The sequence below is a fragment of the Nannobrachium achirus genome (genome assembly GCF_963921795.1).
Source record: "Nannobrachium achirus genome assembly, chromosome: 8".
Taxonomy (NCBI): Eukaryota; Metazoa; Chordata; class Actinopteri; order Myctophiformes; family Myctophidae; genus Nannobrachium; species Nannobrachium achirus.
The window spans coordinates 13,241,357-13,268,536 of NC_137817.1; the positions used below are offsets into that span (position 1 = coordinate 13,241,357).

The window sequence follows — 27,180 nt, forward strand, 5'->3', positions numbered from 1 at the left end:
ATTTTCACTGTTGAAAATGTCTTCTTTAGAAAAAAGAACATTGGGGTAAATGTTTAAAATTTCAATTGGAGAAATGAAAGAAACCGAATGACTAATTGAACTTGGTGTTTAAGACAGCAGGTGTCTTCAAAATTAAACTCAAGAGAAAAATTCAAGCAGGGCAAATCCTAAGCAATGTATTCAATTACTGTATTATGCAGAAGATATTCTTTCGACTTCGTTATTAATGTTCCGTAATATGATTTTCCTCCAACTGTGCAGCCTAATTGAAAATAGTTGTCCCATAGTTGTTATTCATCCCACATCTAATTAAAGTAATGAATCTAGTTATAATCGACCTCATTCTAACTGCACAGTGACGATCATATTTAACACCAACAAATGTCTTGCAGGCTTCAAGCTGAGAGATAGCTACACACAATGCTTAGTTAAATATTACATCAGAGACAATGTAAGAGTGCAATGAATAGACAACCCAAAGTTAAACATTTACAATTATTATAATGTGTACGTTTTTTAATCATCCAAGCTATTCAACACGCAGTGTATGTTTTAGCTCAGTCGTTCTCAGTGTACAAATGGAACAAAATGTACCCGTTAGGGTCCATTTGGTTCCATTAGTACACTGTCAAAGTTTCAGACTTGTAAAGGTCAATTTAGACCTCCATAAAGGAAACTAGAGAGTCCGTGACTTTGAGAACCACTGTTTTAGCTGATGCTAGTACCCAAAGTGAATAACAACCATGGACCACATACAGCATAAAGCACCATATACTGTGTAAATGACGTCGTAGGGATCAAATACGTAACTTGTTTCTCAGTCCGCTAGCGGCTCAGTTATTTTAGTATGCTTTAGTCTCTTGTGTTATTCCATCCCATGCAACTTAGTTTTCAGCGTTGTCTGTTCTGTTCTGAACCTGAACTTGGACCTGCCACTCCTCTCTATGTACAAACAATACAAAACCTAATCAAGAGAAAATAGAGCCAGCTCACAACAAGAACAGCTGAAAAGGACAACTCATTGTCATTACAACCCCATCTCAATCGCCACATACACACACACACACACACACACGCACCCACGCGCACACGCACACACCACGTCATGTCAGGTTTTAATTAATAGTTCAGACAAATACAATTTCACCTCTGAGCCCCTAATCCTGTACTCGTCATGGTGTGTGTGTGTGTGTGTGTGTATGTGTGTGTGTGTGTGTGTGTGTGTGTGTGTGTGTGTGTGTGTGTGTGTGTGTGTGTGTGTGTGTGTGTGTGTGTGTGTGTGTGTGTGTGTGTGTGTGTGTGTGTGTGTGTGGAACATGATCTCAATTGAGACCCCCAACCTCCTGCCCCCGAGAGGGTTAGCATGCAGACAGCCCATATGAGTCTGGGGTCATCTCTCTCTCTCTCTCTCTCTCTCTCTCTCTCTCTCTCTCTCTCCCTCTCTCTGTCCCTCTGTCTCTCTCCCTCTCTCTCCCACACACACAGGACAGAGGTAGTCCCTATAAATACATAATTCTATTACAGTGATAAAAATGACATTGTAAATATGGGGAGAATGTGGCTGGGCTCTCCCTTGCATAGTGCGAGACCAGGTGCCAATCACTGTGAAATCGGCGGTGTTCATTTAACTCTGTGAGTGTACAATGTACTGTAACCCAATGGACCCGTAAGGGTTCGGTAGGGTACATTTGTGTACACTCTCAGAGTAACAAATGGATGCATTATGTGTATGGAGCCAAGATTTACACGTCCAATTACTGTACGAAACTAAGTGACATTGTTAACTTTATGAGCCATGTGGCCTGCATAAAATAGGTGTGTTATGAACTGAAGAATTTCAGGATGTCTCTGGTTGATTTTATTGGATGGAAAAACGGAGAGTGTAAAAAATGGACCAATAAGAGTTGATCCATCTTTACACTCTTGAGACGGGACCCACGGAAAACGGAATAATTTACTCTATTAGAGTTACATAAGAGTATTTTACAGTGTAGCGCAGGGTTCCCCAATAGGCGGCCCGCGGGGGGCTACTGTCTGGCCCCCACCAACCCCAGTAATAATGGTGGTATAAGAGCAGCAACAACACTAGTATATCGTCGTTGTCGGGTGGAAATCTCGTATCTCCAAATTTGTACATTCTTTCGCAAAGTAAAGCCCTGCTTCATCATACAAGGCCGTTGCACAAAAGTAGTGAAAACAGCAGATCTACAAGTACAGAAACGCCTCGCACCGCGAGGCGTTGTGTGCTTGTAGATCGGCTGTTTTCACTAGTTTAAATCATTTTTAAAATTATAAATGCAAAACGAACGGTTTTGGACAAGATTTTCACCCGACAACGACGATATCTGAACTGTCGCTGGAGTAGCGGGAACGCCACCGTCGCCCCCTTCAATGTTGTGGCCCTCGGCTTGGTACCCTAGACATAATTCGGCCCTTGGGGAAAACTAATTGGGGAACCCTGGTGTAGTGTTTTGGAATTACAGTTTTCATTCAGTGTGTGTGTGTGCGTGCGTGGGTGGGTGCGTGTGTGCGTGCATGCGTGTATGCGTGTGTGTGTGTGTGTGTGTGTGTGTGTGTGTGTGTGTGTGTGTGTGTGTGTGTGTGTGTGTGTGTGTGTGTGCACACACACATTACACATGATCGTTTGATTCGTCCCGACTTGGGTAAATGTTTCATTGATGGTTCAACAGCCTTTGCACTTAAAGACCCTTCAGTAATACACACGGTCAATCCTCCACTCGTCCTTCATTAAACCTAACCATCCATCAATTCCGCCCATCTCTCTCTCTCTCTATCTGTCTATCCATTCATCCAGCAATAACACCCCTCCGTCCCACTCCTCCTCTCTCCATTCATCCGTTGTGACTTTTAAGCGTTACCGGGGCCTTTTTCACCATTTTGCAAAAAAACACGCGCCAAGTGATTCTGAAAATGGTGGCAGGCCAGACCAGAGAAAGTGTATGACAAATATATCAGCCAAAGAAATAAAAACAGTCATCGCTTGCCTGATGTCTGGTGTTCATTTTCCACCTTCCACCAATGGTATCAACCCCACACCCTCAGCCCAAAAGGCTATCGTCACTGTCGGGAACCTTGTATCTCCAAGTTTCAAATTTGCAATTTTTTTCGCAAAGTAAAGCGCTGCTTCATCATACAAGGCCGTCGCACAAAAGTAGTGAAAACAGCAGATCTACAAGCAGTGCGAGGCGTTGTGTGCTTGTAGATCGGCTAGTTCACTAGTTTAAATCATTTTTAAAATGATAAATACAAAACAAACGGTTTTGGACATACAAGGTTTCCACCCGACATCGGCGCTATACTGTATGCACAGCAGCCATATTGGTAATAAATTGGGCCTTTTCCTTCCTTCACAGGCCTTACCAATTATACTAATTAAGACTCCATTTTGTGAAGCACAAAGGTTTTCAAATGTTTTTATTTATTTAAAGGACCCCCATAACTGTCAGAGTTACAGTCCCGTAAGGGGTCATTTGGAACTCCCCCAAGGAACCATGAGGGTACCTGGACCACACTTTGGGGCCTTTTCCACCAAAATAACCTTGATTCAAGAACCAGTGCCGTTCAACTTTCTTGCGAACGGGCCACGAACCAGCTTGCGTTTCCACCAGATTGAACCAGAGGAACCAAGGATTTTGTGGTTCCCGTTCCGAACCAACTTTTACGGTTCAGAACCAACTCGGTTCTCGGTGGAAAAGCTCACCTCTGGTTCAACCCATAGGCGGGAGAAAGAACCCGAACCGGTTCTTTGGCGGTCGAAAAGCGTCCGTTGAGACCCAGTCGTGTATCAGAGGGTAACATACACGATATCAGCACCCTGACTCTGTCTGACCAGAATGGAACAGGGCTTTAATTAGTGTGATTACTAATTGGTATAAGTGTTGGGCCGGTGTGTTACTCCAGAGGCGGCAGGGTCTTACCGGGATAGAAGTCTTTGGATTTGGACAGTTTGATGGTGGCCCCCGTCTCCTTCTGCAGCTGTACGATGGTCTGACCTCCCTTCCCAATGATGGAGCCCGCCGCATAGCTGGGAATCAAAACCTTCAGGAAGTACTCGCCTTCCTCTGCAGCAGGAAATAAGAAACAGGAAGTCAGACACAGGAAGGCAGACATTAGATTTTAAGAGAGAGAGAGAGAGAGAGAGAGAGAGAGAGAGAGAGAGAGAGAGAGAGAGAGAGAGAGAGAGAGAGAGAGAGAGAGACACACTCAAAATGAAACATTTGAAATAGCTACAGTATGCAGTACTCATTTTGTGAGGCTGTCACACAATCCCTGAAAATACTGTACCTGTACACATGTCTGTCTTCCTCCTTATGGCCATTCATTATGTTTTATTGTTTTTATGTTTGATTGTGTTTTTATCTATTGAGTGTGCTGTTTCTTTTGCTGTGCTTTTGTGATTTGCTATTTGTGCTTACTTGCTTTTAACCTGATTGATTTCTTGTACAGTCTCTTATTTCCTCTCTCTCTCTCTCTCTCTCTCTCTCTCTCTCTCTCTCTCAAAATGCTTTGCCTTTTGCAAGGCCACAAAGGTAAATAAGAATATTTTCTTAAGTGCCTTGCCTGGTTAAATAAAGAATAAGGGGGTTTATTTGTCATAATAAAAAAGAAAAAGTAGTTTCTCAATTCTCTCAAGCCACGAATATCACATATTATAATGGAGTATCAGTCAGTTTACTTAATCCTACAATCAAATGAGTATAACGCTGGACAACTACATACTGACACTGTAAATAAACAAAAAAAAAATACATCTAACAATCACTGATATCAATTAAAAAACAACTAATTACTTCCATAACCGGATGACGCCACCTCACTGCAATGCCTCTTTCTCTCCCTCTCCCTCTCTCTCTCTCCCCCTCTCTCTCTCTCTCTCTCTAACGCTCTCTCGTTCTTTCTCATTTTGTATGTGTTTCCTCTCCCTCTCCCTCTGTTTCTCACTCGTCCTGTTGGTCTTTCTCTGCCTCTTTCCTCTCCCTCTATCTCCATCTCTTTTCATTGGGCATCCATTATGTTCGTGCCTCCAAAAACACTTTCTCCAGATCGGCCTGATCTAATTTCGGCGTCCGCCCGCGGAATCTGTTCCTCGTCACCACCTTGGCACAGGCGGGAAGCTGAGGAATATCGCTCTCAGTGATTTGTTGAGCTAATCAAATTCAGCTAATTCTCATGAATTACGCCACCGCAATAAACCCTCATTTATGCTCAGAATCCGTTATTTTTAGCAAAGCAATACAGCTTAGATATTAGGCTGGGAGGCACTACAACGCAAAGGGGCTCATGCACAAAATCCCAAAGCAACAAATGAATCAGAGTCAGGGTACAACACAACATGCAATCTTAAGCCACACGCACACTTTGGCACAAACTGTAGATGTACTCACAAATCAAGTAAGCACACATTCAGATCAGAGTTTTATTCACTTCAACTGTTGACGTGCAGTTATTGCATTCTGAAAAGGACTAGTACATAGTGAAAGGTCAAGTTTATTAAGTATTGACGGTTCAAGTGGTTAAATACAGTATCTGAAAACACAAATTAACATGAATCCAAAATACAATAAACTATATGGAATCTATGAAAAGGTTGTGGTCCCTGCTTCATCTCTCTCTCAATTAAGGGGGTCCCTGACCTGAAAACCTTAAGACCCCCTGGACTATACACATGTTACATGCATGTGTGTCCGCTGTTTCATGTTCTTTGTACTTTCAAATCAGGAGTGTTTCATAAGGGATGGAATGCAGTATTTGACGGTGCGCGCGCGCACAAACGGTACACACACACACACACACACACACACACACACACACACACACACACACACACACACACACACACACACACACACACACACACAGCTGTGACCTTTTCGTTACATGACTGCCTCTCTCTCGCCGTGACACCCCGGGGCCACTCTAACAGTGCAGTGGGAGGGTAGAGAACAGTGTTTCCTGGGTAATGTAGTTCTCTGTTCCTCCCACTCTGTGTTCCCACGGAGAACAACACACTCTGAGGGCCACTCAGCGCACATCAAACAACATACCGAGGCGTTGTTTCAAAGCCACACCATGTGTGTGTGTGTGTGTGTGTGTGTGTGTGCGTGTGCGTGCGTGCGTGCGTGCGTGTGTGCGTGCGTGTGTGTGTGTGTGTGTGTGCGCGCGTGTGCGTGCATGCGTGTGTGTGTGTGCGTGCCTGTGTGTATATGTGTGTGTGTGTGCCCACGCAGGTTGAAGAGGAGCTAGGTGAGAACAGCCCTCCTCTCACTGTGAGACAGACGTGTCTTTGTCTCCATAGTGATCATATCAACCTGCTGCAGGTCACTTTAAGAATAACACAGCAGAACAACTCCTTCATTCCATCCATCCATCCTTCCTTCCTTCCTTGGTTCTCTGCGTCCACAGGACTGCTAAAGGCCCATTTCACCCACATGATTTAAACAGGTGGCCCAAGGCCTAAAGGGACAGTTTAAAGCAGGGGTTTTCAACGTTTTCAGGCCAAGGACCCCTTAGCTGAGAGAGACATGAAGCAGGGACCCCCTTTATACATATTGTATAAATGTGTGATACAGATTCTCATTGATTTCATAGATTCATAAACGTGTTTGACAGCACTGTCATAAGTTAGATTCATGTATGTTGATGTGTTTTTTTTTCAGACTTTTAACCACTTAAATCATTGTTACTTACTTTGCCTTTCACTCTGTACTTGGTCTGCTCTTTTTTTTTACCTCTACACCAAACCTATTTGCTAAAAGTAGACGATCTACAAGCTTTAACTCCTCGCAATGCGAGGCATTGAGAGCTTGTAGATCTGCTATTTTTGGCTAAAGTTCTCCTCAGAATTGGGATGTAGTAACTCTGAGGACCCCCTAGGGGTCCCGGACCCCCTGTTGAAGACCCCTGGTTTAATGAGAAGTATGGCACAAAGCGAAGGGAATGGGAGGGCAGGGGTGTGTCTGGTTCTGGTGACTTGGTGGATTAGGATGAGCTTACGGTACCATTATGGGATGTGGAGATGTAACTCAACTCAAGTTTATTTCTGTAGCCCCTTAATCACCGTTAAGCCTGATTTATGCTTAGTTGAGTGCCGATCTACAAGCTCACAAGTCGGCGCACAGTGAGCTTGTAGATTATTTTCAGTGTGTGACATGGCACTCAAGTCAACTACATATAAATCAGGCCTTACGGTTTCAAGGGGCTTTACAGGTCCAGGTTTAAAGGTGATACACCATGCATTTAAAAAGTATTTATGTCATATTGTTTATGTCCCAAAAACGTTTTTCAAAAGGTTTGAGGCTAAATTACCACTCCTGAATAGAGAGCCTCTCTCATTTTTGAATGGCTCTCAGAGCATTTCAGCTGCAGTACCACCTTTGGCCTGATCTGCGCCCCCCCCCCCACACACAAAAAAAAATCCTTTTGAAATTTTTTTTTTTTTTAAAGATTTTTTTGATTTTTTTTTTTTTTTGTGATGACGTCACAATCGGCAGATGACGTCACAATCGGCAGCAAATCTGGACAGCCTGTTTTGAGAACCCGTGGGATACTTTTAACCTTCGCCTTCTCAAAACCAGAGAAAGACACAACGGTCAGAAATGGGACTTTGTGAGGATAGAAGGTGCTAGTGGGACCCCAAAAAAAGGTTTTAAAATAGGAAAAGTGAAATTTCATGGTGTATCACCTTTAACACAGAAAACACAACACCTGTCCTTAGACCCCCCCCCGGCCATGGGAAACCTCCCAGATGGGAAATGAAAAGGAGGAAATCTCTGGAAGGATCACAAACAAGGGAACCCCTTTCCAGGCCAGACTGACATGCAGTAGGTGGGTAATATCCAAACGCACCACTCTGGTGCGTTATCCAAAATGACAATGGATCAAAACATGGAGGGTCATGCTCAGAAATAAAAGTATTATTTATTGTTCCGTATGACTCATGATGACAAGACGACAGACGCTTCGGCTATTCAGCCTTCATCTTGTCATTTTGTCACCACAATCTTGAGTCATAAGGAACAATAAAAAATAGAGTGCCACCCTCCATGTTTCAATATCCAAATGCAAAACAATTTAAACAAACACAAATAATTCAACTATATCCATATGTATATGGACAATAGTAACAGTAACAAATGATAGAAAAATACAAATAATACAGTATATTCATAATAAATGCATTGTGTATATACTTTGTGGTACTGTGTTTTTGCTTTTAGCTACAGTAGTTTTGGGTTGTCCTCTGTGGTTCCCTGACAGTATAACTCATATTAGATAATAATCCAGGACGGCTAACCTCAGGAGAGAGATTGAAATAGGATTATTATTATTACACAGGGCACTCTTTCTCACAGGGGGCAGGCACCTTGTTCTTAATCTGTCTGCTGCACTTAAAAAAAAAGAATACGCAATAAAATCTTGAGTGTTCATTTATCCATTTGTAATGTTAATGTCCGTGTCCATTTGGTTATAAATAACAGCAAAGAAATACCGTAATTATGTATAAAAAAAAAATGAGTCTCCTGAATAAGAATTAGGGGCTGTGTTATGTGTACATGTATAGTATACAGGATCGTATCGTAGCTGTCCATGTATCCACGCATGGATATATGGAAATCTCATATATATATATATATATATCCACTTTTCAGAACAAAAAAATAGCAGGAGCAAGATCAAAGCGTGTTGCCGTAGACGGGTAATTTTTTTCAACGTTTGTGTGACACTATAATATGACTAAGTAGGGCATCAATTTACGAGAGAGAAAAAAAAACATCAACAAAAGTTAACATACAGTATGGAGATACTGCCTGACACCAGGGGCGTCAATTGGGTATGGCAGGGGTATGCAGCTGCCATACCCTGGGTCCAGGGGGGAAAATGAAAGTTACTTTTAAATATAAATCCATGAATGTCTCTTTGTCTCTCTGTTCTATTCATGTTGTTAAATTACAGTAAAATAACTACAAATGCAAAATTTAACAAAATGGTCACTTTAACAAGGTATTGTGGCACGTTTACTAACATGCCAAGTTTAGCTGCACCCGAACAACCGTTCCAGGCTGCCATATCCAGCCCAAGAAACCGTAGAAACGGGGGGAAAAATAGAATGTACTTCTTAAAATAAATGTATCGTGCCTGTTGCTAAGGTATGTGTCTTGCACACGCGCTGCAAGACACCAGTCATGTTGCCATACCTTAGCTTTTTCTGAACTGACGCCACTGCCTGACACCAACAATATTATTTGTAGCCCACATAATCTGTCAAAAGGATGAAACCGTTTGAGAGCTTAATTCCTTTGTGGTTATTTTAGCGTAAACCTGTGTGAACTTGGACGTGGCGGCAGGCCGCAGCCGGTCTGTCCAAGGAAAACTTCCTTAAGGGACAAATAAAGTAACCTTGATCCTTGATATGTACACTCTGGCTGTGGGTTTTACGGTGCAGGGGCCGCTACGCAGTGCACAGCGAGCAGATGTCCAGTGTCTCCACTTTCAATCCGTTTCCATGTTGACCACTTATGCCGTATTTTAATATTTTTTCAAACATTTACAAAAATAGTACAATAGCCCCAGTGTTTCTCAACCGCGAACCCTGCCCTATGAGTTGCTTTGGTGTGCCCCTTTGAAATTTGACAGTGAAGTCACAATTTAAGGACTTTTAAAACCTTTTTAATACCTCCAGAAAGAAAAGAAAATAGACCATTACTGCATCAAAAGTAAATAGCCACATACACTGTATAGGTGTGCCCTGGGATCTTTTGGCTATGAAAAGTGTGCCCTGGCAGAAAAAAGGTTGGGAAACACTGCAATAACCAATCTAAAAGCTCACAACATCACGAAATAACACATTGTGAGCTTGTATCATTCTTAATTTGCTGATGAGAGCTCTACTCTACAGTGTAAATGTTTGAAAAAACACATTACTTGGATAAAGATAACAATTATTGCAAAATATAGACTGTCATCCAGTGTGAAGCACACTTCAGGAAGCCCTTTAGCTGTGCCCTCGTTGTTCTGAGGAATGCAAACATAGCTACGCAAACTGAAGAAGAAACACTGAAACTGTCTCCACAATTAGTAGCAATTCTAGCAAATGACTGTTGAATAAACATCCACAAAATCAACCAACTAAGGTTTATAGAGAATATAAAGATATCCACGATTACCCGTTTAATAGCCCTATTGCACTGATGAGGTTGTTTGTGACTCAATATTGTATGATAGGCTAAATCACAAAATGTTGTGCTGCGCTGTTTTGTCTTTCTCTTTTGTCTGTTTTATCTTTCTCTTTCACAGGCTATTACAGAGTGTGCAATAGACTGTGCTTCTACAGCATTTATTAGAAATACGGTAGAGCAGTGGTTCCTAACCTTTTCTGGATAAGGGCTCACTTTAATGGCCACCCGTCTGAGCACTGGGTCGGCCGTGTGCACTTTCAGAGCATGTTTATTTTAATGATCAATCAATCGATTGTGTTCAATGGAACCAACGTAGTATATAAGTTCTTATTTATCGGTATCGCAATGAAAAGGTGTTTAAAGGACAACTTTGTTTTTTTTTTTTACAACAAGGGTTCATATTTTAGATTGTAATTAGAGAAAAGAAAAGATGAGTGTTTAAATGTTTTCATTGACTGCTTTCTATCGTTTTAGCGATTTTAGTGACTTTGATTTCAATGGTTTGGGGCATGCATGCAAGTGACTAAATATGTATTTTTAGACACAATAAGCCGGCGATTTCTTTATTACTATTTACAGTAGTCCCCATAAGTCACATCTGCCCATGAAGGATTGCGGTGCATCTTGGGAATGTGCTTATTGTGTCTAAAAAGACTATTTAATCTTAAAAAGATTATTTAGCCACTTGCACGCACTGTGCCACTGAAATCAAAGTCATTAAAATCGCTAAAACGATAGAAAGCAGTAAATGAGAACATTTTTAACACTATTTTTTTCTTTTCTCTAGCCTAATTACAATCTAAAATATGAACCCTCGTTGTAAAAAAACAAACAAAGTTGTCCTTTAAGTGTTTAAAAAGTGACCTTTCATGTTATATCAACATAATCTTAGCCCTGGCCCCCTGGTCTCGTATGGCTGCAGTAGACTATAGCAGTTTGCAGGGACAGGGACACACTACTACTCCATCAACTTGTCGTCTGCTCAACATAGTCCAGTGCAAGTCTGAGCTGTCAGAAGTACAGAGGAGAAACCTGACACCGCCTCTGGCCTTCCTATAAACTCTGACGGTGATGTCAGACACAGCTGGGACCCCGACCTCTTCCTTCTGTAGTCTGGATACAACAGGAAATGAAGTCTGTCTTTAGCCTGATCCAGTGTTGATTTAGTCGACTAAAACTATGACGAAAAATGTTGTCGACTGCGTTTTTTCACTGACGAAAACTAAATAAAAAACAAAATAAAAACTAAGCTGTGATGACTAAAACTAAGACTAAATATATTGACAATTTTGTCAACAAAATAAAAACTAGACTAAAACGTTAGGGAGGGACTAGTGGAGAAGAGAGTAATTTTATGTTTGGTTGCTCTCAGGTGTTGCTTGCTGAAAATAGCAGATCTACAAGCTCACAACGCGTCGCGCTGTGACGCGTTGTGAGCTTGTAGATCGGCTATTTTCAGCACGCAACCAAGTGTAAAATCAGTCATTATGATGCCATCAAGCCCTGCCCAAAAATCATTTTAGTCAACTAAATCAACTGTAGATTTAGTCGCCTAAAATCTTATGATATTCAGTCAACTAAAACTAGACTAAAACAAAAACTTTCCAGGTGACTAAATTATGACTAAAACTAAATGACAATTTATTCAAAAGACTATGACTAAAACTAAATCAAAATTTGCTGTCAAAAACAACACTGGCCTGATCCCCCCACCCCTCCCAAAAACATTGATAACGAACACATAGGCCGTAAAATACATTACACCTGAATTGATGTCTTATTGTGAGAAGTGGATGGATTGGAGCAATACAGCGATGTTCAGGTTACTAAGTTACTCTTTCTCTTTCTGTGGTTAACCACTTGAACCCTTTGTTGACTGAGGTCACCCAGGGGTCTGGACTCGGGTCCTCTCCTTTTGTTCCCTCTACTCCGCAATTCTTTGCCCGAAAATAGCCGATCTACATATTGTCTTGTTTCACAGCCATAGCTACAGACAGAGCCCATTCTTCCTCTCTCCTTTCCAAGCCCTCTAATGACTTTCTCCTCTCTTCTCATTCTGTCCTTTCCTCCTCATCCTCACCCAACCTCTCGTTTAGCCTCTGCTCTCCTCCTAGTGTGCCCTCGTCTCTCCACACTCGAGTGAGAGTGTTTTTTGCTGGTCATTCAGTCCGTGTGTATCAAAAAAGCGACTGGGTTAAGGCAGCGGAAGCTTGTGATTGGCTGCGTGGAGGTGACGAAGGTCGGGGGGATGGAGATGCACCTAAACCTAACCTCAGTAAAACTAACTCTGGTGAATGCTAACCTGGTGAAATGCTAACCTGTCGATGCTGGTGAATGCTAACCTGGTGAATGTTAAACTGGTCGGACCTACGGTGCTTAAAGGACAACTCCTCCCTAAATCACTTCTAGGCTCATATTCCTACTTATATTGATCCAAAATGACTGTCCATGGGGTCTATTAGGCAGAAATGCCCGTTGTCCAGTTTCCCCATCAGAACCCAGCAGCTCTCATAGCATAGAGTGGAGCGTATAAGCCTATCGCTTTTCACTATTTGTTGTGGTCAAAAGTGATTTCTTTTTTCATGAATCTGTTACTATTTGTAATTACAAACACATCCATGCCTTGTTTGTCCCACACAAGCCACCAAAGTCTCATAAATCATGTTTTGGGGTGAGCATTCTGCCACTCAAACTGCCAATCAAAGTGACTGTACTGGCCAATCACAGGGCATCCTTTCGGGGACTTGGTAAAACATATAAAAGCAAAACCTCTGTTTAGCAGAGTATGATGGCTTTTGTGGGACAACGATAGCATGGATGTGTAAAAGTGATAGGCTTAATAGGCTCCACTCTATGCTATGAGATCTGCTGGGTTCTGCTGGGGAAACTGGACAACAGGGCATTTCTGCCTAATAGACCCCATGGACAGTCTTTTGGGATCAATATACAGGTAAGTAGGAAAATGAGCCTAGAAGTGATTTAACACAGTTGCTTTTTTGATACACTCGGACTGAAAGACCCGCAAAAAAACACTCTCCCCTCCACACTCGCACCCCTCGTTTTATTTTGTACTCCCTTCCTCTTCCTCTCTCCTCCCTACACCCTCTTGTCCTGCTCTCCATCTTTCTTGAAATGCTTTCATCTCGACTTGGTCGTTCGTATCTTCCTCCCTCATCTTCCCCCCTCCTCCTCCTCCTCCTCCTCCTCTAATCCTCCCCTTCTCCCCTCCATCTTTTCTCACACGTCCTCTTCCCCCCTCCCCTCCCCTCCCCTCCCCTCCCCTCCCCTCTCCTCTAGGAGTGGGTACATGTACTGTAGCAGTGTTCTGCAGTGACCCACTTAGAGTGTGGAGCCCATGGACTGACCTGCTTTAGATGGAGCCCGGCTAATTATAACCAGCCCACATTAATAAGGCAGGGGAATTGATAAATAATATCAAACACGCACGCGCGCGCACACACACGCACACACGCACACACACACACACACACACACACACACACACACACACACACACACACACACACACGCATGCACGCGTGCGCACACGCACCGCACCACTACAGTACAATCACACGCAGATGCACACACATACACACATACACTAATACAGTACATTCACACCACAAATGCACACACATATCTTCGTTGTCAGGTGAAAACCTTGTAGGTCCAAAACCGTTCGTTTTGATTTAAACCAGTGAAAACAGCCGATCTACAAGCACACAACGACTCGCACCGCGAGGCGTTGGTGTGTTTGTAGATCAGCTGTTTTCACTATACTTTTGTGCGACTGCCTTGTACGATGAAGCAGGGCTTTAGTTACACAAAAAACGTACACATTTTAAACTTGGGAGATACAAGGTTTCTGCCCGACAGTGACGATATATAACACACGCTTCCTTGCACGCATGCGTGAAACACACACACACACACACACACACACACACACACACACACGCGCGCGCGCGCGCACACACACACACCACCTCCACAAACAGCCTCTTTCCAGCATCTTATAAATAAGCCTACGCTCCTTGGCGACCGGCATGACTCATGATCATCATCAGCTCTATAAGGAGATGTAATTAGTGATGTTTCACATTGGAATATACAGTATGGCTACCACCATCACCACCAAGACAACTGTTCACTGATGTGTTTACATACCACCGGGTCTTTTGAGGTCTCTCAATGGGTCACTCGGAGTTGAGCTTTTACTTGTAAGAGCTTTTTAAGTGAATTGCTACATACGGTATGTTGACTTTATTTAGTATAATCCTGGAAATTGTGGAGAACGATTAGCCACTTTTAACCGGGTGACCCTATATTTTGAGCATGTCATTATAGGTGAAAAGTTTCCAAAAAGGTTCCAAAATGTTCCCATTGTTTCCACATGTCGATTTCTTTTTTTACATACTACGTAGTGCTACACGCTCGATGAAAGTCCCTGTAACATCGATTCTAACACAGTCATGAGTTGAATACCTAGGACTTAAAAAAGGCCATAAAATGTGATGCGATGTTCCTTTTAGGCAGGGTGTTTAACTGTACTTGTACTGTACTTCATTCTTTAATGTATTGACTATACTTGTTATGTTCTCCACTTTTGTCTAATAAAATACTCGATCAATCAATCAATCAATCAAGACTGGTTCTTCTTCCCCTTGTAAGGCACTGACGTTCTCAGGTTATATAATCACAAGAACCCCACCGTGCCTGGGAGGTTCTGCTTAAAATTGTGGGTGAATCTTGTTGCAAATCACCACAACATATTGTGAGCTTTCGATTTAAACTACAGTATGTATCAAGGACACTTTGATGAAGTTCTTCGCACATGATTCGCTAAACTCTCTAAACCAGGGGTTCCCAAACGTTTTTTGTCTCAGGGCACCCCATAAATATTGTTTTAATCCGAGGCACCCCTACATTTTAATTTCCACTTTCAAACAGCAGATCTACAAGCACACAACGCCTCGCATCGCGAGGTACACATTTGAAACTTGGAGATACAAGGTTTCTGCCCGACAGTGACAATATTTTAGTGATTATGTTGCGAGGAAAACGTTGAGATAATAGCCATTTTGGTTAGAACTGACTGAAAATAACTTTGTACTTTTAAAATGCTTTTTCAAGTGTCCAAATAAATTCCAAATATTGTCAAATTATCTCGCGGCACCCCTGGACTGCAGTTGCGGCACCCACTTTGAAAACCCCTGCTCTAAACATGAAGCCCTTTTGCTTAGACTCTGGAAAAAAATCCCCAAATTAATTCCAAACCTAAAGTGCAATTACAAATGATCCTGTGTGTCAACGGCGTTCCCAGGGGTGCCAGGTGATACTGATGTATGCAGACCTAACCAAGCTGCTTAATGAGCAGACAGACTGGCCACAGCTGCTCAGGATGTGGGATCCCTCAGCGCTCAACAATGCCACCTCGATCTTTAGACAGGACAGGGTCAGGACACACTGAGCCCCCCATTAATCTCAGTTACAGTTCAGGAGGCTTCAAGAGGATCGCTTGGAAACGTGCCCTTCCGTGAGCAGGAGAGGGCAAGTTGGGAACTACGGTACTGTACAACTCTCTACTCTTGATCATAACATAGGGCTGGACAATTAAAATTAAAATGTATTGAAAACGATATTTAGAACCAACAACAGACTTAATTTCACTCATGAAGGTTAATCGAATAATCACGTTTGTTTCAGTGATTTTTCTTTTTTATTTCTTATTTATCAAATAATTGATGAATCTAAATCTTAACCCTGTATTATACTTTTTTGATTTGATTTGAATATCGCCTAGCCCTGCCACCCCACTTATATGCCCCACAAGATCACCTGAAATGAGCTACAAGGTACAATGGTTATAGAAAAACCCACACCTTAGTTATTTTTCACTGATGACCATATTTCTGAACTTGTGTGATGTGGGATAATCTCTGTGGTGTTAATATAAACCTTTCAAGTAAGGATAAAAGCTCAATTCCAGATACATATTTCTTGGTTATTTCAACAGCAGTGATTTGGTCGCTGTTTTTGCAAGTGTCCTACAGCTACAGTACAACTTGATCAAGCGTTGTATCTGCCTCAGAGATTCTGCCTCAGAGAATACTGACCCCTTGAGCAGAAGCAACATATTGATATTCAATGAAATATTGTAGTGCTGTATTGTTGTATTTTGCTTAGAGAACAATGGTGGTGTTCCATCTTCAAACAACTGAGTACTAAAGTACACTTGGGGCTGGATATTGTTATGGCTAGTGTGTGTGTTTGTGTGTGTGTATGTGTGTGGGCGTGTTCGCGCAAAGCCACGCATGTGTGCATCATGTATGTCATGTCTTACAGTATGTGTGAAAGGCAAGCATTGCTAAAAAGTCAAACATGAAGGGAAAGATTTTTCCGTGTCCGTCCTCTATCTATAGCGAGTCTGGGGCTGTGTACAACAATTAATAATGAATAGGCATCTGACCTAAACTGATGGGTAAACAGTGCAATCTGTTGCTAGGGCCCCTCCAGACCGGCCAGGCCCAGAATAGGCCCTCCACACTGGGGGATTGAAGCCTCAAATCCTGGGATCTGGTGTCCTACAGGCACACAGGGTGTTGGGTTGACGTGGTGGTGGTGGTGGGGGGGGGGGCAGGGGCGTCAACTGGGTATGGCAGGGGTATGCAGCTGCCATACCCTGGGTCCAGGGGGGAAAATAAAAGCTACTTTTGAATATAAATCCACAAATGTCTCTTTGTCTATCTGCGCTGGTTATTATGTTGTTAAATTACAGTAAAATAACTACAAATGCAAAATGTAACATAATGGCCACTTTAACAAGGTATTATAATTATATTCTCCACACTTGTATTCTCCCCAGCTTGACAAAATGGTATATTACCAGGTTCCGCAGGTCAGCTGCACAGGTGCAATGCATTATTGCTAACTGTGGCACGTTTACTAACATGCCAAGTTTAGCTGCACTTGAAAAACCATTCCAGGTTGCCATATCCAGCCCAAGAAACCGTAGAAACCTGTGTAAAAAACTGACAAAAGTAAAGCAAAAAATAGCCGATCTACATGCTCACAACTTGTGAGCATGTAGATCTGCTATTTTCACAATAGAACCGTGGTATCCAAAATGTAATGCCTATTTTCCATGAGGACTCCCATCTTTGCCATACCCTAGCTTTTGCTGAACTGACGCCACTGGGTGGGGGGTGTGGTTGGAGATCAGGCTAACCCCTCTCTTGACTCCCGGTATATTAGTCTTTCTCATGAACTACACTATTTTACAATACGCAGTATTTCCACAGTCCAGTGTTAATTTTGAGAGACATTTTTTATTTTGTTGTGTGGCAGGCCGTGATGGCATCATAATGCCTGATGTATACTTAGCTCAGGGGTGCGCAGCATTTATTTCCAGAGGGCCATACGGACCTCCATAAAGTGAGTGAAGGGCCACGCATTGGACAATTTAATTGAAACTTGAAACACGTGACAATTATGTTAAGGCTGTATGAATTTGGTAGACATGCCAAACTACTTTATAATGAGGGCCTTTCGCAACAAGACAGCTGTATCACTCTGGTGTACTAGCCCAAACCTTTTTGTCTCAGTTCACCCCATAAATATTTTTTTAATCCGAGGCACCCCTACATTATAATTTTCAATTCCAGCACCTTATATTTATAGCATATCGTCGTTGTCGGGTGGAAACCTTATACTGTATGTCCAAAACCGTTCGTTTTGTATTTATAATCTATAAAATGTACTAAACTAGAGAAAACAGCAGATCTACAAGCACACAACGCCTCGCATTGCGAGGCGTTGTGTGCTTGTAGATCGGCTGTTTCCAATAGTTTTGTGCGACAGTCTTGTATGATGAAGCAGGGCTTTGCTTTACCAAAAGACGTACACATTTGAAACTTGGAGATACGAGGTTTCTACCCGACAGTGACGATATTTTAGTGATTATGTTGCGAGGAAAACTTTAAGATAATAGCTATTTTGGTTAGAACTGACTGAAAATAACGTACTTCAAGTTTAAAATGATACTAAATATTTGCGTCCAAATAAATTCCACAAATTATCAAATTATCTCGCGGCACCCCTGGACTGCCGTCACGGCACCCCAGGGTGCCCCGTCACCCACTTTGAAAACCCCTGCTCTAGCCTACAATAATAATATTATAGTTACATAAAAGAATCTGCCAATGTCAACTTTTAAATGAGCCTATAAATGTATCTTATCTGATATGCACCACTCCATAGGAGGTCACTGATAAAACACATTGCATTATGTTATAAATATGGACTCAAGGTTGGCTGTTTCACTATTACATTAAAAACATAAAACATTTGAGTACATATCAATGTTTCAAAACTATTAACATATAGCATCCTTTTAGACTGTAGACTATACTTTTTTTTTTTAAATATAATTTAGTTTTTCTTTGAGTACTTTGAGGGCCGGATTGAGATGGTCAAAGGGCCGGGTCCCGCATGTTGCCCATGTGTGACTTAGCTTCATCCCAAAAATAGCCGATCTACAACCGATCTACAACTTTTAGATTGGCTATTTTGAGAGTGCGACACCTGCACACAACCAATGATGAATTGAGTTTTATTCTTTATATACCTCCCTAACATATTTGTCTAGTTTTTATTTGTCTACAAAATTGTCAAAATAAGATTTCGTCATAGTTTTAGTCTGGACAATTACTGCTACAATCTTGCGTTAAATTAACACTGAGGAGTGTAAATTGTACTTTCACACTGGAATCTTCTCTCATTCTTAAGTCTTTCCATAGTGATAAGAGATAACTGTATTATGTACGGTGAGAGCAAATACCGTTGAGGGTTGGTTGAATGTTTGTGAACCCTCCGGGTTATGGACCCAAGGGTTTACTGTTAGGTTTCTCTTCTGCTTAAATGAGCTTACCCTTTATCTACTGTGTATGACAAATCAAAACGGTACAATGCGTTTGCACTTTGCACGGCCCATGTGGGAAGAATTATCTGCTGTAATTCAATAGTTTTGTATTGAGTCATTTGATTTTCTTGTTTTCGTTCTGTTGAATTCATGATAGCTTTTAGTTTAAGAGTTGGCTACACAGTCACACCATTGCTGAATTTGGAAGCAAAGTCTTCACTTATTCAACAAGCGTCGACAATGATAATATCAAAGCATGAAGCGTTGTGTAGCTCCATACTGGTTTGCCTTCAAAGTCTGTATTTACTCAAACACCGGCTATTATTTTCACAAACGTAGTTATTGAATTACATGGTAAGAACACAATACTTTTGGCATATCTAAAAGATACCAGTGGTTCCCAAACCTTTTCAGATTCAAGGATCTAGTTCTTATCACTAGTTCTTAATAGGTATTTTTTTTACATTATGGAATTTAAAGAATACATATATTTCTGAAATTCTTGTCAGTTAGTTTTTATTAAATACTTTTTTTTCCTATTTTTAATTTTTTACATTTCTGAAAACCTTTTTGAAATAATGTAATGGGGAAACAAGGAGGATACAGTATTTACTGGTGACCCAGTCAAATGTGTCCGCGACCCACTGTTTTTGGGGACCAGCGGTATGCACAACCTATAGCTCCGTCTTTGTCCTTTCTGTATGCACCTTTCTCCTCTCTGTGCTGTGCTGGGGGGACTGGGGCTCTGCTCTGCTCTGCTGGGGGAGCAGCCAGCTTGGGGCGCTGGGGGACTTGGAAAATATTCATCTCCTCTAAGCAGGGAGTTAGTGATGGTAGGGGGGCGGAGGCCGGCGAGGTCAGGCTTTGTCTCCCACCCCCTCATCATGCCCTCTGCTCTTTTGTTGTGTATTAAAGCTTGCATACATATGCATAGACACACATACAGACACACACACACACACACACACACACACACACACACACACACACACACACACACACACACACACACACACACACACACATACACACACACACGCACACACACGCAGGAAAACAAGTTAAAAGACAAACATACAAGTACAGAATCCCACACATACAGAAGCACCCATCCTTAGACACATTACAAAATACACATACTCTCTCTCTCTCACACTCACACTCACACTCACACACACACACACACACACACACACACACACACACACACACACACACAGAGAGAGACAGACGTATAAGCTCTCCTGCAGTGAGGCTCTGACCAGCTGTCTCTGGTCTGAAAGATGGCCGACATCACTTATCAACACCAAGAGCCTCAGGGCTCACTTACACTTCATCACACGTCTGTGTCGCCCAGCCAAAACAACCGATCGGTTAGATTTGTTGAGCGACGGATAGAAATGAAAAAGTTGATTGCACAATCCATTATATCATCGAAAAGGATTTGTGTATAGCCTCCCAGTAGCACACATGAGAGAATATGAAACAGCCACGGTACGGCATAGAAATAGCTAAATGGGACCAACAGACTAATCTGAAGGCAAAAACGACATCTCCTACGCGCTGCCGTATTTGTTTCAAGAGAGATGTCTGCCCGATGCAGGAGCGGTTTGTTTTGGGGCGTCCATATTTGAAATTGTGATGGTCATGGTGGCTATTCTAACAAAGCTAAACTGAAGGAACCGCCTCTTCTCTATGTGTGTGCGTGTGCGTGTGTGTGTGTGTGTGTGTGTGTGTGTGTGTGTGTGTGTGTGTGTGTGTGTGTGTGTGTGTGTGTGTGTGTGAGAAAAGTGGCGAGTATTGTTCTTGGATCAGGGCTATTTTAGAGAAAAGGGGGCCCTTCTATTCCTCCCTACTGCATCGGTCCTTTCATCGCGGCCTCATCCATATTCAGCTCCATCCCTCCGTCTCCCCCGCCTATCCGCCGGCAGCTCGCGATGACGAGCGCTTCGCTCTGCCAATCACGCGGCGAGTGATTTCGAGACAAGTGTATCCCCGCCCTTCCGCCGCCTTCACCCCACCCCACCCTGTGCAATGGCACTTCTTTTTTTCCTTTGACGCAGTGGCTCAAAAAAAAGAAAAGAAAGAAAAAAAAAAGGAAAGGAGTGCAGTTTTTTGCTATACCGCCGGCCACGTTCCGCTGACGGCGGGCGCGAATCAATAGGCGGCCGCGGACACAGTTGCCGAGCCAGCGTCGTCGACGGAAGCCTGACGATTTATGAAGGGGGGAGAGAGAGGGGGAGAGGAGGGGAGGGGAGGGGAGGGGGGACACAAGGATGAGGACGAGGGTGAAGGAAGAGAACAACAGGAGGCGGCGAAGGACACGGTCATGACGGTCTGGAGTACAGTGTGATTAGGCCATTTAACCCGGGTACGCAAATCTAGATTAGAGTTAGATTTGAACCACTTTAACCATTATTTTATGCTTTAGCTATTGAAGAATAGCAGATATACAATATTGTGCGGCACCAAATGCCATGCTGCTTGTGGAGCTTGTAGATCTTCTATTTTTTTGAAAGATCATGAACATTTGTGCAAGTCTTTGAATATTTTTTTACCCGATTCTATAAATGTCTTCTAAATCCACCTTCTAAATCAGTGGTTCTTAAACCTTTTCATATCAATGGACCCCCAAAATTACATGTGTTTGGCCGTGAACCCCCCGATCAGAAAATATGTTGTTCCAGGGACCCCCCAGAAGCAAATATTTGAGTTACAAATGTTCGCTTTTTAAAAAGATATATATTCAAAGAAATAAAATCACGATTTAAAAAAAATAGCAGATCTACAACCTTGCAGCGCGGCACTCGGTGCCGCGCTGTGAGCTTGTATATCTGCTATTTTTCAATAGCTAAAGCATTAAATAATTCTAGGCCTGAGGGCTCTATCATAGTCCAAGGTGAAGAGCTATCACCTCACGGCAGTGTAGTTTCCTAGCTATCACCTAAGCTTTGTTATACATTTTTAGGTGATAGCTAGAAAACTACACCAGTGAGGTGATAGCCCTTCACCCTGGACTCTGATAGAGGCTTAAATGGCTTAGTCTGGTGGAGGAGGAGGAGGAGAGGAAAGCAGGAGAAGGAGGGAGCCAGAGTGGAGGAAGGTGCAGCATACAAACAGCCATGGAAGCCAACAACAAAACGCTCGCGACTGGGGGAACGCCGTGTTCCAATTCGCCCTCTTTGAAAAAGGCTATAGAGCGGATGACCATTTATCAGTGGGTAAATCGCAGTTTGCCCTTTTCTGAGAGTTAATCGACTATGGGTTCACCTCTCACACACACACACACACACACACAATACAACACGCCCCCCCCCTCCCACACAAAAAGTACACATTCATGTCGATCCTCCTTGCCACAAGATGGACGTGAATGAAAACATGCTACTGATGGAAACGGTGTGTTGTAGCATTGTAGCATGTGGGCTAACAAACATGTGTTTTCATTTGCAATGAAATCAGAATTTCCCACTCGAACCATCAGCAAACAGAATAGTTTACTTTCAAAATGCGTTGTATTCAGTATTTTGAATTATAAGTATTACAGGATATTCATCATCATGTATCAAGAAATAAAGAATTATTATTTTGCAAGAACAAATCTGATGTTAGCCTAAAGACCTAAAATGTAACACGTACTGTAGGTATGGCTCCATGGCTAGATATTTAAATTGAGCCTTTCATGCCGGATTCTATACACAGAATAAAATCCTCTACTATGTGTTAATTAGTCCATTAAAAACCTCTAATACAGGTCCATTTAGTTACATTTTAACACTCTGGGCTCTATTTTGATTGTCTTAAGTACCAGCTCTTATTCCTTAACTCCATACTGTCTCCGACCACTGAACTTTTTGCCTGAGAGTTCCGACTTTCCGAACTCTAATTCGGGCTAAGGCTTTTCAGAAGATGCGAGTGACGAAAGGTTCGGTGGTCAGAGACAGTATGGACAGGCCTTTAAGTTAAGTTAAGGCATAAGAGCAGGTATTTAAGACAATCAAAATATCCAGTAGATATGGGTCCTTCAGTTTAAAATAACTAGTTCATTGCCGAACAGGAACAAAATCGTTCACTTCCTGAAACTGTTACGTTCACGCTTTTGTTCATGCCCTCCGTACACAGGGGTCAGGACGGGAGGGCGGGCTGTACACGCCAAGTAATAATAACGATAGTGTTTTTTTACTACAATAGCGCTACTCCCAATAGCGCAACTGAACGGTGAACGTGAACAAATCATTTGAGCGGATCGTTGACCGAAATCGTCCATTCACTGAAAGTCGTGTGGTGTCTGCTTTTAAGGGGGGCTGCTTTCTCTCACTTTGCCAAATGTGCGTCTCCTCCCCCAGCGGTCCTCCTAACCGATGGATCAATGAGAGGAAGTACAACACACAACACTGACCTCACTCCCAGGGTCCATAACATCACAGGTCTTACGTCTCATACACCCAGAGGTTCAGTACAGAGCTGCCAAGTGCGTCTGCGTGCGTCTGCGTTTCTCTGCGTGCATCTACGTGTGTCTGCGTGCGTCTGCATGTCTCTGCGTGCGTCTGCGTGTGTCTGCGTGTGTCTGTGTGTGTCTGTATGCATCTGCGTGTGCACATGTAGAGCAGGGTACTTGATTTATGTGTCCCCCTGCAGTTTCATCTTGGTTTTTATGTCCTTGTCCCAACCACACTTGTAGACATGCTATCATACACAATATAAGAAACACACGACACACACACACACACACACACACACACGCATGCACAGCCACACACACACCCCCACACACACACACACACACACACACACACACACACACACACACACACACACACACACACACACACACACACTGCAGGTCTCCTAATTTAACTTGGCAAGGGCATTGTCAAGCCCCTCCCCCACTTCTCTTCAGTCTTCACCAACCACTGAAGTCCATCCATTTACTAAATGAATACATTATATCTCACGCCACAGCTACAGACAGGGGAGGGGAGGGGAGGAGAGGAGAGGAGAGGAGAGGAGAGGAGAGGAGAGGAGAGGAGAGGAGAGGAGAGGAGAGGAGTTAAAATAGGTCCATATCTGTGAGGTATACCCTGACTACTGTTAGGGAACCCACCCTAGGTGTTTGTTGAATGGTTATATCTAGAACTATGATCATATTCTGCTGCTATGATGCCTGCTGCACTGTCTCTCCAGTAGCATCTGAAGCACTTAAATTCATTGCTATTCTGACCACGCACAAGAGACTGTGCATTTTATACCTGCTGCATTTTAACGGCATCCATTCTATTTCTATTTTTAACCATGCATGTATTATAGGACTATTTGACATAATCTGACTGTTATTTCTTTCCTTCTGTATTCTGGATTCTTTACCCCTTTCATAGAAACTGCAAATGTAGGAGCTCGTATGGCAAAAGACTTTCACCCGCCCGTTTACACCTGTAAATCTGTGATGTGACACTAAAGCTGAACAGGGAGTCCAGTAGATTGCTGTGATGGAATGGCAGGAGGAGGGTGAGGAGGTGGTACTACTGTATATAGCTGAGATAACAAGGCAGCTGAAGGTCGTGATTGTAAAGTCCAGCCACGAGGTTCATTGGTTGGTCTTTTCATCTTCAGGACCTTAGGAAGCGCCTAGCCATGATTTATAGCTCTCAGAGTTATTGCATTGCCATATCTTCCCCTGCAATCTTCGCCATAAGGCTGCTAGAATGGTTGAGAGAGATAGCTGTTTTCTCCATAGGTCAGCTGGGCCCAGTTAACTTTTGTTCCTCGTTTTTCCCCCCTCACACAGATCTGGATTAGTCCTGGACTGAAACCCGTCGGATAGCACAATGGAAAATTCACATTGCTCTTTTCCTATATCCTTTTAATTAAACTTCCATTCGAGGTTTTTGCTTGTTCGTTCACACACTCTTACGTATTGGAGAAAACCTGGACTTTGTCATTTATTTTCTGGACACGGTTCAATCTGCTATTATAACCAGTCACTGCTATTGTTGGATAAAAACCACATATCTGTCAGATGTATATTTTTTCAGCCGTGATAAGCACTGGGGCGCCACAGGGGTTGGTCTTATCACTCATATTGTAACCACACAAAATTTCAATTCAAGTGGGGGGGAACAAAAAGGAAACCACAATGTCAGTTACAGTATGTGTTTTTTTTCCCTCCCCCAACGGCAGTGCACTGCATACTGAAGCTGTCATACAGTATATCACAGTTGCATTCAGTACAGAAGAAAATAAATGTTGCATCAATGTTACACAAAGAACAACAACATAAACTTCTATGGCAATGATAAATCCAGTAGTAGATATGTTGACATGGTTAGCATGGTTCAATGGATGTTTGAATTCATCTGTGCAACATGACAAAACAAACACTGGATTCATATTTTTTTTAAAGCATGAAAATGGATATTATGGATAGAATACAAAACAATAATAAACATGCATAATCTGAATAATGAATAGAATATGGTGATGTTATATTACATTTTAGTTTATCTTAAATGTTACCTTATATATAATATTTTAAGACCCATGCCTTATAGCAATCAAACCATTTGAATCCGTTGAAAAAGTCCAAATATTTTGATTGTGGATGACCGGGCTTGCTCTGTGGCAAACTAGCTTTGGCCTTCCCTTGTCAAACAATTACATATCATAAGTGTATATTATGTCCATTGTTGAACCTTAAAAAAATAAAAAGATTAGGGAAAAAAGGAAGAAAATCAAGATCAAATGTATCTCTTACCATGAGTCTCAGTTTCTGGAGGGAATAGAATGCCTTCATTTTCAAATAGGGGCTGCAGGAAGGCCACTACAGAGAGAGGAAGCACAGGGTGTGTGTGTGACGTGTGTGTGTGGTCAACTAGTCATAACAGACAACCATTATTATTAATCTCTCAGCACCACTCCTGAGTGTAACCTTTCACCACAATGTCAGTGTACTGTGTGTATGGTGTCTCTGAACGCAGCCCAACAGGGACGTGCTGGGCCCCTGATTCAGCCCGGGAAAAAGAGTTGTAGAGGCCCTCATTGCGCGCTATAGAGAGAGATCTCTCTCTATAGCGCTGCTGTCTACTCAAAGATTTGCCATTTCAGATCATGACAAGTGACAAGCCAGTGGGCCAATTATTGTACATGAGTTATATTTGGTCGTTGTCGGGTGGAAACCTTGTCCAAAACCGTTTGTTTTGTATTTATCATTTTAAAAATGATTTAAACTAGTGAAAACAGCCGATCTACAAGCAACGCGCACAAGCAACGTGGTGCAACGCCTCGCACCGCGAGGCGTTGTGTGCTTGTAGATCTGCTGTTTTCACTACTTTTGTGCGACGGCCTTGTATGATGAAGCAGGGCATTACTTTTTGCAAAAAAAATTACAAATGTGAAACTTGGAGATACAAGGTTTCTGCCCGACAGTGACGATTTACTTTGTTGGCCGCCTAGCCCCCAAAATGGAACAAAGGCCGACATTTTATTTTTTCCTAATGGCCGGCCTGGACTGGCCGGGAATGAACCGGCCGGGCTTTTCCCAATGGCCAGCACGTCCCTGCAGCCCAAAGCACCTGAAGGATCGCTGCTGCCGTTGTGTTGCTTTCATAAACAATACAAACGTGTTCTTATCATACGTGTATGCATTCATGTCAGCATGAGTCACTTTGTATAAAAAGCGCACATTGCCATACGTATATATGTGGTAGAAATAGCCTATGGGCTGAGGGCATCGGGCTATAGGACTCATGTGAAATGAGCCTGTTGTAGTATGCATGTTATGTTCAATCATACAAGATCGTATTGACGATAAGTGTCATATAGTAGCGTCAGTGTGTCTTTGTTATTAGATTTTACTGAGCAATAAATATCATAACTGGAGAGCTATAAGATGCTATGTTGTGGAACAATAGCATCATAAAGTATCAATTTCTCTGGGACAAACCCCATTCCAGGGCACAGCTGTATAATTTAACCAAATCTCACACGTGTTCAAATACAGTAAGTGAAGTGGTCATTAAATTAGATGTCACATTGCAGTCATTTAGATAAAGGATGCTAAAATGT

General features: G+C 42.4%; 1 protein-coding gene across 5 annotated transcripts in view; it reads right to left on the bottom strand.

Annotated features, from left to right (window-relative positions):
• Positions 1–27,180, bottom strand: part of nova2 (NOVA alternative splicing regulator 2) — a gene marked incomplete at both ends in the record, with an annotated part of 96,738 nt that overhangs the window by 67,526 nt on the left and 2,032 nt on the right. For 3 of the 5 annotated variants that reach the window (XM_080731217.1, XM_080731215.1, XM_080731213.1), the window contains one exon: positions 3,939–4,082. In XM_080731217.1, coding sequence (XP_080587343.1) covers positions 3,939–4,082 — 144 coding nt within the window. Of the gene's footprint in view, positions 1–3,916; positions 4,083–25,870; positions 25,937–27,180 lie in introns of all 5 variants that reach the window. The other 2 variants (XM_080731216.1, XM_080731214.1) reach the window with 2 other exon arrangements.